General features: G+C 37.1%; 1 protein-coding gene across 2 annotated transcripts in view; it reads right to left on the minus strand.

Annotated features, from left to right (window-relative positions):
• Window positions 1–7,315: 7,315 nt before the first annotated feature.
• LIN28B (lin-28 homolog B) overlaps window positions 7,316–12,486 on the minus strand; it is a 139,448-nt gene continuing 134,277 nt past the window's right edge. For both annotated transcript variants that reach the window (XM_082730543.1, XM_082730544.1), the window contains one exon: window positions 7,316–8,162. In XM_082730543.1, the coding sequence (XP_082586669.1) occupies window positions 7,793–8,162 (370 nt within the window). In that variant the 3' untranslated portion in view covers window positions 7,316–7,792. The remainder of the gene's footprint in view (window positions 8,163–12,486) is intronic.

Genomic DNA, 12,486 nt, shown 5'->3' on the forward strand with positions numbered 1-12,486 from the left:
GATCATATGATAATTGTCTTTCTCTGATTAACTTATTTCGCTTAGCATAATACCCTCTAGTTCCATCCACATCATTGCAAAAGGCAAGATTTCATTTCTTTTGATGGCTGCATAGTATTCCATTGTATATACCACATCTTCTTTATCCACTCATCTGTTGATGGACATCATGCCCTTTCCATAGTTTGACTATTGTGGACATTGCTGCTATAAACATTCAGATGCACGTGCCCCTTCGGATTACTACATTTGTATCTTTAGGGTAAACCCAGTAGTGTAATTGCTGGGTCATAGGGTAACTCTATTTTCAACTTTTTGAGGAAACTCCATACTGTTTTCCAGAGTGGCTGCAACAGCTTGCATTCTTACCAACAGCATAGGAGGATTCCCCTTTCTCCGCATCCTTGCCAACATCTGTCATTTCCTGACTTGTTAATTTTAGCCATTCTGACTGGTGTGAGGTGGTATCTCATTGTGGTTTTGATTTGTATTTCTCTGATGCCAAGTGATATTGAACACTTTTTCATATGTCTTTTGGCCATCTGGATGTCTTCTTTGCAGAAATGTCTGCTCATGTCATCTGCCCATTTCTTGATTGGATTACATGTTCTTTGGGTGTTGAGTTTGGTAAGTTCTTTATAGATTTTGGATAATAGCCCTTTATCTGATATGTCATTTGCAAATATCTTCTCCTATTCTGTCACATGTGTTTTGGTTTTTTGACTGTTTCCTTTCTGCGGAGAAGATTTTTGATCTTGATGGAGTCCCAATAGTTCATTTTTGCCCTTGCTTCCCTTGCCTTTGGCAATGTTTCTAGGAAGAAGTTGCTGTGGCTGAGATCAAATAGGTTGCTGCCTCTGTTCTCAAGGATTTTGATGGATTCCTGTCTCACACTGAGGTCTTTCATCCATTTTGAGTCTGTTTGTGTGTGGTGTAAGGAAATGGTCCAGTTTCATTCTTCTGCACGTGGCTGTCCAATTTTCCCAACACCATTTTTTGAAGAGACTTTTTCCATTGGATATTCTTTCCTGCTTAGTCAAAGATTAGTTGACCATAGAGTTGAGGGTCTATTTCTGGGCTCTCTACTCTGTTGCATTGATCTATGTGTCTGTTTTTGTGCCAGTACCAAACTATCTTGATGATGACAGCTTTGTAATACAGCTTGAAGTCTGGAATCGTGATGTTGCCAGCTATGGTTTTCTTTTTCAACATACCTCGGGCTATTTGGGGTCTTTTCTGGTTCCATATAAATTTTAGGATTATTTGTTCCATTTCTTTGAAAAAAGTTGATGGTATTTTGACAGGAATTGCATTAAATGTGTAGATTGCTCTGGATAGCAAAGACATTTTCACAATATTTGTTCTTCCAATCCATGACCATGGAAGGTTTTTCCATTTCTTTGTGTCTTCCTCAATTTCTTTCAGGAGTTTTCTGAGTACAGATTCTTTGTCTCTGGTTAGGTTTATTCCCAGGTATCTGATGGTTTTAGGTGCAGTTATAAATGGGATCGACTTCTTAATCTCTTTCTTCTGTCTTGCTGTTGGTGTAGAGAAATGTAACTGATTTCTGTGCATTGATTTTGTATCTTGACACTTTACTGAATTCCTGTATGAGTTCTAGCAGTTTTGGAGTGGTGTCTTTTGGGTTTTCTCCATAAAGTATCATATCATCTGCGAAGAGTGAGAGTTTAACTTCTTCTTTACCAATTTGAATGTCTGTTATTTCTTTTTGTTGTCTAATTGTTGAAGCTAGGACTTCTAGTGCTATGTTTGTTGAATAGCAGCAGTGTCCTATGTTTCTTTCTTTTGAATTTGGTGGCCTCTCAAATGTCTGGCTACATTGGTTGACCTCCAATCCATTCATAAAGTTTTTTCATAATTTATACCATCAAATTCATCTCTTTACTGGTTGACTGAACATGAACTACTTAGTCTTGACTCCAGTTTTTTGTTGATGCTGTTTCTTCTGTCTCAGAGTCTCTTCCTTCTCCAACCAAACCAAACCCAAACCTCCCCCTCCACCTCAATCTTATTTCTTCAAACCACATATGCAATTATCAAAAACTTGTTTCTGAAGAATTTTTCTTGATAAGACATGTTTAATGATGTTAATGGGAAAGTGTAAAAGTTCCCAATCCTATTCAATAAAACCTAATTTTATTTTAAAAAATTCAATAAAACCTCATTTTATTTTAAAAAATTTAAATTAATATTTATTTCCCATAAATATTAATTTATGGGAAATAAATTAGAAGAGAGTTAAGGAAAAATATTAATGGTTATTTCTAGATAATGAAATTGATGAAATATGTCATTGGTTATTTCCAGGTGATGAGATGATGTACTATCTTTTCTTTCAAGGCTCTCCATATTCTTTATAACAAAATACAATGCTACTTATATGATAAAGATACTCTTTTAAATAACGATTATCAATGAAACATTTATGCACTCACTGTCTCACGAGCATGAGATCTTCACATCCTAAAATCGTCTCCACACAAGATGAAATACCTCTACTGAATTAGACATTAAAAAAGGGTTAAGATGGTAAATTATGTGTTTTTGACCATAATAAAAAAGAAAAAGCAGCAGGAGTCATGGTACCACACACACACACACACAAACACACACACTTACACACCCAAAGGAAAAGGAAAAGTGAATCATCCAGGTGTAGAGCAGAAATGAAAATGAGTTTAATTGTCAGACTGGTCAATTTATAGAACACAACAGTTTTATCAAATTGTTTTTATAGTATGCCAATACTATATACATAGTTTGATAAATCTACATTCACATTTTAGATATTTGGTACTGGTATAATCTGGCTTTGATTGTCCTTTTTGAATACTTTAAAACTACTAGGAAAATATTGTAGGAAAATTTTAAAATGGTTTTTCCAAAAGGGTTGAACATTTTTGTGGTTGGGGCACTTTTCATGACCACATGAAGTATGTGTCTCGACCGCCACGCCTGCATAGTCCGTTAGCTAACCCAGGATAATTCCTGATGAGAACAGGACTCACCTTTCCTCATTAAGATTTAGACTGAATGTATTCACCATCTGTATTGTCGCAAGTTCTACATTTCTAATCACTGATATCTGAGGGTAAGTTAAGACTTATGTTCAGAGAGGTGCAGATACTGCCTAAATGGCCTTTTATCCATTCTTTTCTTTAAACAATCATACAAATCATGAAAAATCTCGAAAACTCATCATAAATGCCAACGTTATATGTTTTATTTTTTAATCAAGTAATTTTTAAACCTCAAAATCTCCATAATTGACAGAATAAGACATTAGGCATGAAATGAGAATATAAAATCCATGATCTGCAGAAAGGCAAACAGTACTCCAGTCCCTCAAGATGACTGTACATGAGTGAAATGCCATTCCGAACATCTACTCCTTTTTTGTCCTTTAAAAACATATAGTTCAAGTGTTTTTTTATTTTCACTTGTAAACAACATGAGCCAAAATGGACAATGAGGTAATCTAATTACTACACAGGATAATTTAAAAAACACTAGATAAAACACCATATTAAAGACATATAGAAATCAGTGTTCACTTTGGTCTCTAGTATGGTTAGAGTTGTTAATACCAAAAAGCAACACACACTAATTAAAGCCAGCTTGGTGGTGGGTGCCAGTGGTTGATAGATACTAAGTAATTCAAGAGGTAGTCAACACCATCATTTTCAAGCTGGTAACACTCACAGGTGTTAAGCCACAGATGTATTAAATATTGTAACAGTTTGTCACAGTACAGTACTTTACCATAACTTTGCAGCTTTGTTCCAAATATAAAATTTAAGAACGATTCATAGGTCAACCTCTCACGCTAACTGAACAACTATGACACAGATCACACAACCACCACATCTTAAAGAGGCTGCTGACAGCTATGTAAGACAGAACTTGAGGCTTTTCACGATTTGTTCTTTTCTAAAACAAATAAATCTCATTAAGACATCTAGAAAATTAAAGTCAGTGCAGCTGCACTTGTACACACTTTCCCAAATTTTATAACCGAAGGGGAAATACACATATATATTTTACGATAAACATTTCTCAGAGAAAACAGATAAATTAATTTAAATTAACTTTAAGACTTAATGAGATTTCCCATGTCCTGTATAATTCATCTTACAGTGAATGTTACAAAGTCTATTAACACTTATGGGCTTCTATTCACAAACTAAATACAACTAGCAGTAACTTGGGGCCACACTGGTGCAAAATAAAACTGGGCCAGAATATCTTAAAATATTGGCATTAAAACATCTTATGTTTGTAGATGGATCGATGTTAATACCGTGATGTTTCTTGATCTTTTTCCCTACATTGCACGCCAAACTTCCAAGTTATAAGCAGGTAAAAATCTTTTAAAATGTTTTAGTTGTAAAAATACATCCAAAGTCTTCGAGTAAATACTAGAAATGCAAGTAAAAAAGGTTTCTACTATAATCTGCCATGTATTGATGAATAGCTCCCAGGGCTAAGAGTCGGGCAGAGCATCTTTCTTAGGAATTACACTTGTGTTGACATGGGGTTGAGATCAAGGAGCAACTAGTTCACACACCTCCTGCCCATCCCATTAGTAACCTCCGTAAACTGATGCTTCACACAGACCCTTCTCCTCAGTAGCTAGAAATGGCATTGCACATTTACTCTATGTTCACTCCTTGGCAAACCAGTGCTAGTTCGTTATGTGCCTAGGGCAATAATGCTGAACTATGCTTGGCCTCAGGGCAGCACGAACACACAAATGGAGATTGGCATCCTTTATACTTTTGCCCAGCATGAATACACTCATACACCAACCTCTTCTGCTACCCCTTCCTGCCCTTCGCCTCTGGGCAGAGCAGCTATTTCCAAGATTGCCTCTGTGTTTTGTTTTGCTTAAGTGGAAGGGTGCCCATAAGTCTTTAAATTAAATACCTGATAACTTTAAAGAAATGCTTGGAGACTTTGCTAACTAAATGAGATGTGTCCTCATTCACAAGTGTTTGTTAGAAACATAGAGTTGTGAATTGCTATCTACAATACAGATTAAAAGGTTCTGTACCAGAGGATTATCAGCCCCTGTACGGCTGGAGCAGCACAAAGGTGAGCTATGCATCAACTATGAGGTAGCCTTTTGCTGTAAACAGAATATTTCACCCATGTAAATGGACATGTGCTCACATCAGTGATATTCACATATGCAAGGAGCTTGGGAATTTTGCTTTAGCGTACTTTTCACAGGAAATAAAAATAGGAAAACGGATATCTGATATTTGGAAACTGTGATCAAACTCAGAGGTAGTTATGACTAACATCAGTTCATAATACTTATACAAAGGTCTAAGTTATTTGGTTTGTTTTGAGTAAGCAGGACTGTAGACTATTCTGAAAAGAAACAACAACATTATATGGTATGTTCCCTGAGCAAAGTTCTTTGTCCTGAGTATGTTATGTAATAATGATAGTATTTTTATATAAAAAATAAACCCCAGCTTTTAATAATAAGATAGGTTTGGTATGTGCTCTTGGTTCAGTCTGGTAAGATGCTTAAAATGATTTTAAATTGCACCCATAAGGTCCAGTTATAAAATGCTTTTCTTTCTTTTTTTTTTTAACCAAGATCTTAGCTCTGAACTTTTTATATGTAAACAGGGAATGTCCAATTCTCAAGTCCATAACTTCCTATGTCTATAAGGTCAAGGAACTTTGGTTTGAATTTTCAAAGTGACTTATTATGTTTTGCATTTTTACCGTTAAACCTGCTTATTTTGCCTGCTAAAAATTAAGCAATGCCACTTTGATTTGTCTACATAATTTAAATAAGCTTACAATCCTCACATAAGGCAAGGAAGTACTTCTCTATAGCTATTTATCACATTCAATATCGTCAAAGGTAAGCTTTGCATCACAGCACGTGGATATTCCAGAATACACCGTGGAGAGTCTCACAAACACTGTCCCAGAATTCAAGCTGATAGGTAAAGGGCTGGCGGCCCAGCCGGAGGCATTTGCTCCTCATGGGGCCTTGCTCAAACCGCAGGAACTGCCTAAGACCCTCAGGGCAGGACAAGTTGGGGAAGGAGCAGAAGCTGCTCGGCAGAATGGATCTCATTTGACTCATGCTCTTGTCTTCTTCTGATTATCTGAGCTTACACCAACAGGCTCACACACAATGTTGTCTATTGCCAATGTTAAGCATTATAACTAATCGGTACCTTCTTGGAGATGTTTCAGAAATTTACCCATAACATCTAGAACCAGGAGGACACCAACATTTTTTAAATTTTTTTAAATGACTGAAACCTAAAGGGACCAATAAGAGGACTGGTCCCAGGCCAGCTGACTCACATAATTGAGGACCAACCTGAGAAGCGTCTCTATCTCCATTACTGAATGTCCACCCTGAATGCACCGTTTCGGTTACTTCAGCATGAGTAATGAAGGGAACCTCTGTCAAATTCATTTTAATGTACGAAATTCTTGTCGCTTCTGGTGGGAGAGGCCCAGCCCCTTGGCCCCAGGCCCATCACTCCAGCTGCCTGCCACCAAATGCTGCACTTTTCAATATCCTTCCCAGGGCAAACGTATTGGGCAATTATGAACACCCACTTAAATGTTCATTCTCAACCCCGGTATTTTATTCTCACCTGTGCTGTTTTGTTTTAGAAACAAGTCAGATAACTCTCTTGGGGGAGGGGGGGTAATAAAAAACAGCCACAAAAAAAAAAAATTACACCAATGACTGGAGCTTTCCTCCAAAGTCTTCAGTAGTAAACAAGGAGACCCCTGCTCGAAGCGGTGGTTTGGACTGACTTCGTCAAGGGAAGCTGCTGTTGCCACAACCCCTTCAAAACTTCACAACACATAAAAGATTATAATGAGCTGGTATCAAAATACCACTGAAAACAATCAAGTCACTACGTTACTACATTACCCTCCCCCTTCATTTTTCTGAATAGGCGTCTAACTCACAATCAAAATGCTTGAATTAAAAACATGGAAATATCGGCACGGAAATTACACATTCATTGTCTTTTCTGGAGCTCTGTATCCCAGATTCCAAAAAGCTTATGGCAGTCAGAGGCATGTGGAGTTAAGGTACTGCCTTCAAAGGGGGTGGGCGTAGGGAGAAAATTCTCTATAGATAACAAGAAAAAGAGGCAATCCCAAACTTGGGAAAACTAATGACATAAAACCTTTAGTACCATATGATTGGCAGCTCTGAGATCTGAAGTAGCCTTTGGTTCACACAAAAGGTAACAGTCATGTTTTTATTTTAATGTAATATAAAGGGAGTGGTATTTCAAGAAAAAAAAAACCTCCAGGGGTTAGCTTTGAAACCATCTAAAATGCTTCCTGCGGGTTTTCGATTCTCGGGGCTGTCCAATTCCGTGAGGGAGGGTGTGTGCTTCTATCTAGAGACGCACATACATAAAGACAAATCTGCTTTATATACGTGTCCACATTCCTGTATCGATGCCTCCTACACACACACACACACACACACACACACACACACACACACACACTCAGGCTCTCTCCCTCTCATACATGCACATACAGATATACATAGTATTTCATTCTCTGAATAACATAAAACATGACACCCTGCTCAAATGTAATTTGCTTAGAGTGATTTGTCTGTTTAAAAAAATTCACAGTTCCTCAACAGTAGTTAAAAATCCCAAGTCAGCTGCTGCTGTGAAATACTGCTCCCCTGTACTTGCATGAGGTAGACTTCCCAACCGGGGAAAGAAAATGATACACTTAGGAAGAAGCACTATGTCTTTTTCCTTTTTTGAACAGAAGGCCCCTTTTTGCTTGGTTCTTCCGGCGCTGCAGAGGACTTCGCTGAGGAAGCTTCTTGAGAGGACCTGCCTGGCCATTCTGAGATCTCGAACCTGGCCTCCTGAGGAAACGGCGGGGACGTGCAGCCGTGCCCTCCCCCCAGCTCTCGAGGAAAAGTCGAAGTGCATGGCTGTGCTTCTGCTTCCTGTCTTCCCTGAGAACTGGCGGGCGGCTGCGCCACAGTCTTGTGTGGGCAGTTGGCCACCATGTGTGCGATGCTCTGACAGTAATGGCACTTCTTTGGCTGAGGAGGTAGACTACATTCCTTAGCATGATGATCAAGGCCACCACAGTTGTAGCATCTGCAACAAGAACAGCAGAAACGTCTCAGCAGCGGGGAGCAAGTGTCATAAAATGTGTTACAAATTAAAAAAAAAAAAACTTTCAATGAGGTCAGCCTGTTTTAATGTGCCCTCTTAATAAGTATGTAATGCTATTGAAGTATGTAATGCTATTTTTAAAAAGGATTTTATTTATTTATTTATCAGAAAGACAGAGAGAGAGAGAGAGAGAGACACCGCACAAGCAGGGGAAGCAGCAGGCAGAGGGAGAAGCAGGCTTCCCACCGAGCAAGAAGCCCAATGTGGGACCCATCCCAGGACCCTGGGAACATGACCCAAGCTGAAGGCAGACGCTTAACCCACTGAGCCACCCAGGCGTCCCTGAAATGCTGTGTGCTTCCAAGACCATCTCACCAAAATGCTCTCACGAAGTTATAGAGCTATTTGTGCTAAACGCAACAGTCAATGAAAAACGAGTACTAAAACATGAAACACTAGTCACTTCCATAGAGAAATGACTTTTTTTAAAGACTTGACAGGTTCTTTTAAGAGAACAGTGTAGTCCACTAGAGGGCAGCCAATGTTCAACAAAAAACCACCAGCTCGCTTTAAAAAGAAGCCCTTTAAAAAAACAAAGCTGTTGTGACATAGAAATACACACTGGGAATGCACTCCGCAATTGAGAAAATTATAGACCAAATTAAATTTCATTTCTTTAACAGTTCTTTGCGTGTTAACTATGTTGACTGTGGAAACCAGATGAACTGAAAGAATTTTATCAAGGGAAATTTGATATATGTCAGATGTCTATGGTGAGTGATATCTGGAAAATTACCAAGTAATTTTAAAGCAATACAGTAAGTATTTGAATCAGAGGAAGCTATAAAAGCTTCTAAATTCTGGGAAGAATTTATTTTCTTTTCCCTCTGTAAGAAATTAGTTTTCCTTTCAGGTAACTTATTTTAAATTGAAATAAACCTAAATCTACCCTTAATTAGTATTTCAATGCAGACTGGGGGCATGGCTTTGTGTGAGATGTCCGAAAATCTGACTTTGTTTCTAAAAGCTGAACAAGTAAATTATTTGGGAGATATATTTGCTCAAACTTAGTCAGATTTTCTTTGAAAATTTTACATTCAAAACAAGCAGAGAAAATAATATTGTATACTTACAAAGGTTTTTAATCTACTTGTTGAGTATAGAATGTGCTAGTTTTGTCTCCAAATGAAATTTTTTAAGAGTTTTCTGTTTTAAATTTATTTTCAAATACATTTATGAATCTGTAATTCTTAATACGAAGCACAGACGACAGGTCACAACATTTTTAAAAAAAGATAACAAGAAAGTGATACCAGTGAGCATCAATATAAGACTATAATGACAAAAATTAATTATAATTATGTATGTATGTGTGAGAGAGAGGGAGAGAACAGCAAGTTTAACAACATATACTACCATATATTTCAAAGACAAATGACTAAACTACTAACCAACCGAGCAGTATATGTAGGACAATTAGTATTCTGTTTTCTGGGTCAACGTATGAAGAGTATTTTGTTGTTATGTGTTTTGTTTAGTTTTTACCAGGCAGAAATTAGGGTACCTATGGCCTATTTCTTCAGTTACCAATATTACCTTACAGATATTAGAATAACAGATTCACAACATGGGCTTTCGTTCTTTGTAATAATTAACAAATATTTACTCCAAGGAAAAGGAATGCATCATATTTTTTAAAATTTAAGGGAAGAACTGAAAATCCACTTTTTCTGATTATTTATTGTGCAATTATATACCTTAATAAAATAATATTACAATCCAGATTCAACACTGTTTCAGCCATGTGTTCTAAGAGATCGTGCAAAATTCAAGAATAAAAATTACCAATGAAGGGTTGAAATTCGGGTCCCCCAAATAACACCCTCAAAAATGGCATCTTTGAAAAATATAACCATATTACTTCTCAATAATGTTTTCCTACACAGTTTTCTTCTACCATGGATTAAGTGAATTCTTAAATTAAATTTGCACATCTACAAAATGTCTCCTTTTGAATTTAATTCACTTCCTTGAGGATAACATCCACTCAGGAGCTCATTGTCGAAGAGGAGAAAATAGGTTAAAGCCTTCAGTAATAGAACAGGCTCTCCTGCGGACACATCAATTTCATCCATCACTGTGGTGTGCGCAGCGTTACCCAATGCAGGGATCCGTTTACCAAGGGCCTCACGTCAGGATTCCACTTTTACAAATGGGGCCTTCCATCGTATTCTGTATGTGCATTTACCATTACATTTGGGTTTAAAACATCATTTTAAAGGATACTGTATAATGTTTTGTTTCCTTGCATCTTGATCTACTCCATTCATTCACTTTCCTAGCTTCTCAGATATGTGTTATCATGAGGCCAGACTGTGTTCCACACTGAAAAGATTTGCATTCAGTGGATATGTGCTCAGTCTTAAAAGCAGGAGTGGTATTTATTCCCCTCTTCTATTTAATCATTCAGCGTCAATCACACTTACTAAGAGTGCAGATCACACCCCATTATGAAGCCCTGTCCTTCCCCAAGGACTGATACCAAAATGGAAATGTTCAGCTACCTTTCAGCCCACAAATGATACCACACCACACACCCCGTACAAGCTCTACATGGTACTTGTTTCAGTGTCCACACCTCTCCCAATCAGCTGGCTTTTGTTAATTTGAATGAATCTTAACATCTGATGTGAGCATAAAAATGGCATGTGTGCCCTTGTATAGTTACATGCTTAAGAAATATAAGGACCCAGACTCACAAGCAAAAGACTACACATGAAAAAAACCATAATCATACTTCATTATACATTCCTATACCCAACAATAAAAAATAAAATCATACATAGTATTTTATAAAACGATGAACCAATAGCACAAAGGATATTTTACCTATTGAACATAAAGTAAAATAAAAATGTTTAGATTAGTCTCAGAACTTAATCAAGTTCTTTGTAAAATTATAAATACTTTAATTCTAATGAGTTAGCACATTCTACAGATATTACTTCTTATTTAAGATGCTTTTGAAGATGGAAAATAACAATAAAAATGGAGCCTATTTTTTAAAAAATTATCAAAATAAGATGAACATTTTTAAATGAAACAATGCCAACAATAGATATAGTAGGATAGAAGCATCTAAAATAGCAAAATAAATAAAAGCAAATATTTAGGGCTTGAGAACTATATAATTATGTTATGAAATAAGTAATTAGGGGGGGTCTTAACAAACTAAGCCTAAACAATGACATTACTTAATACGTTAATCAAACATATGCAAAGTTCTGAGGATTCCAAAACAAAAATGAAAATTCTCATCCTGAAATCAGAATTCAGATCTGCTATGACCCTTTGAAAAATTCTCATTTTTGAGGTCCAAGCTGCAGAACAACTAATTTATGTTTTCAAATGATAATAGTAACAAGGATTAGAACTGAGCTCAATTGAAAACCACTAGGTTAGAATACGGATGTTAATTTTTTAAATGATACCTCAATGATTTAGATGAAATAATTAATCAATTGTATGTTCTGCCTGGATCTCAAAAGTGATAATAACTTGGGGAGAGGGATGATACTTGATGGAGAGCCAGCTTTGCTTATCTAAAAGTGTAATGGGAGTAACAGAAGATAGGCACTTCTAAGTATTTGGAAGTGTTAACTTTGTAAGAATTTATATGGAAAATTAAATCTACATTCTGGGGGGCTTGAAGGGGCATTAAGGACAATGATACAGAGATCTGTAAGCGTCTCAAGAACAAACAAATACTGAGACAACAGTGAGTCCAGTAGTATCGAGGAGAGAAAATGGAAAAGAGGACATAAAAATCCAGGGAAAAGAAAGATGTGAAAAACAATCAATAAAGTTTCCAAGCGGGAGAACAGAAAAGTCACAGATTGGAAAGAATTCCAGAAACCAATTTGGAGAAAGGATAACTGACTCTTTGAAGAGATTGTTTATCAATCTTGATACAGTCCAACTAAAATCCGGAAATGATACTAACGACATTCATGACTACAGTTTTTTCATTTTATTTTTAAAGATTTATTTATTTTAGAGCGAGGGTGTGAGAGAGGGCGAGTGGGGAGAGGGACAGCGGAAGGAGGAGAGAATGCTTAAGCAAACTCCCTGATGAATGCAGAGCCCCAAGGGGGCCCGATCTTATGACCCTCAGATCATGACCTGAGCCAAAACCAGGAGTCGGATGCTTAACCGACAGAGCCACCCAGGCCCTCCAGTGTAGTTTTGGATTTTAATATGACTAATTCAATTGTCTGCCAATCAACCCAGCCCACCTGGGAGTGTG

The sequence above is a fragment of the Mustela nivalis genome, assembly GCF_964662115.1.
Source record: "Mustela nivalis genome assembly, chromosome: 5".
In the NCBI taxonomy this organism is placed as follows: domain Eukaryota; kingdom Metazoa; phylum Chordata; class Mammalia; order Carnivora; family Mustelidae; genus Mustela; species Mustela nivalis.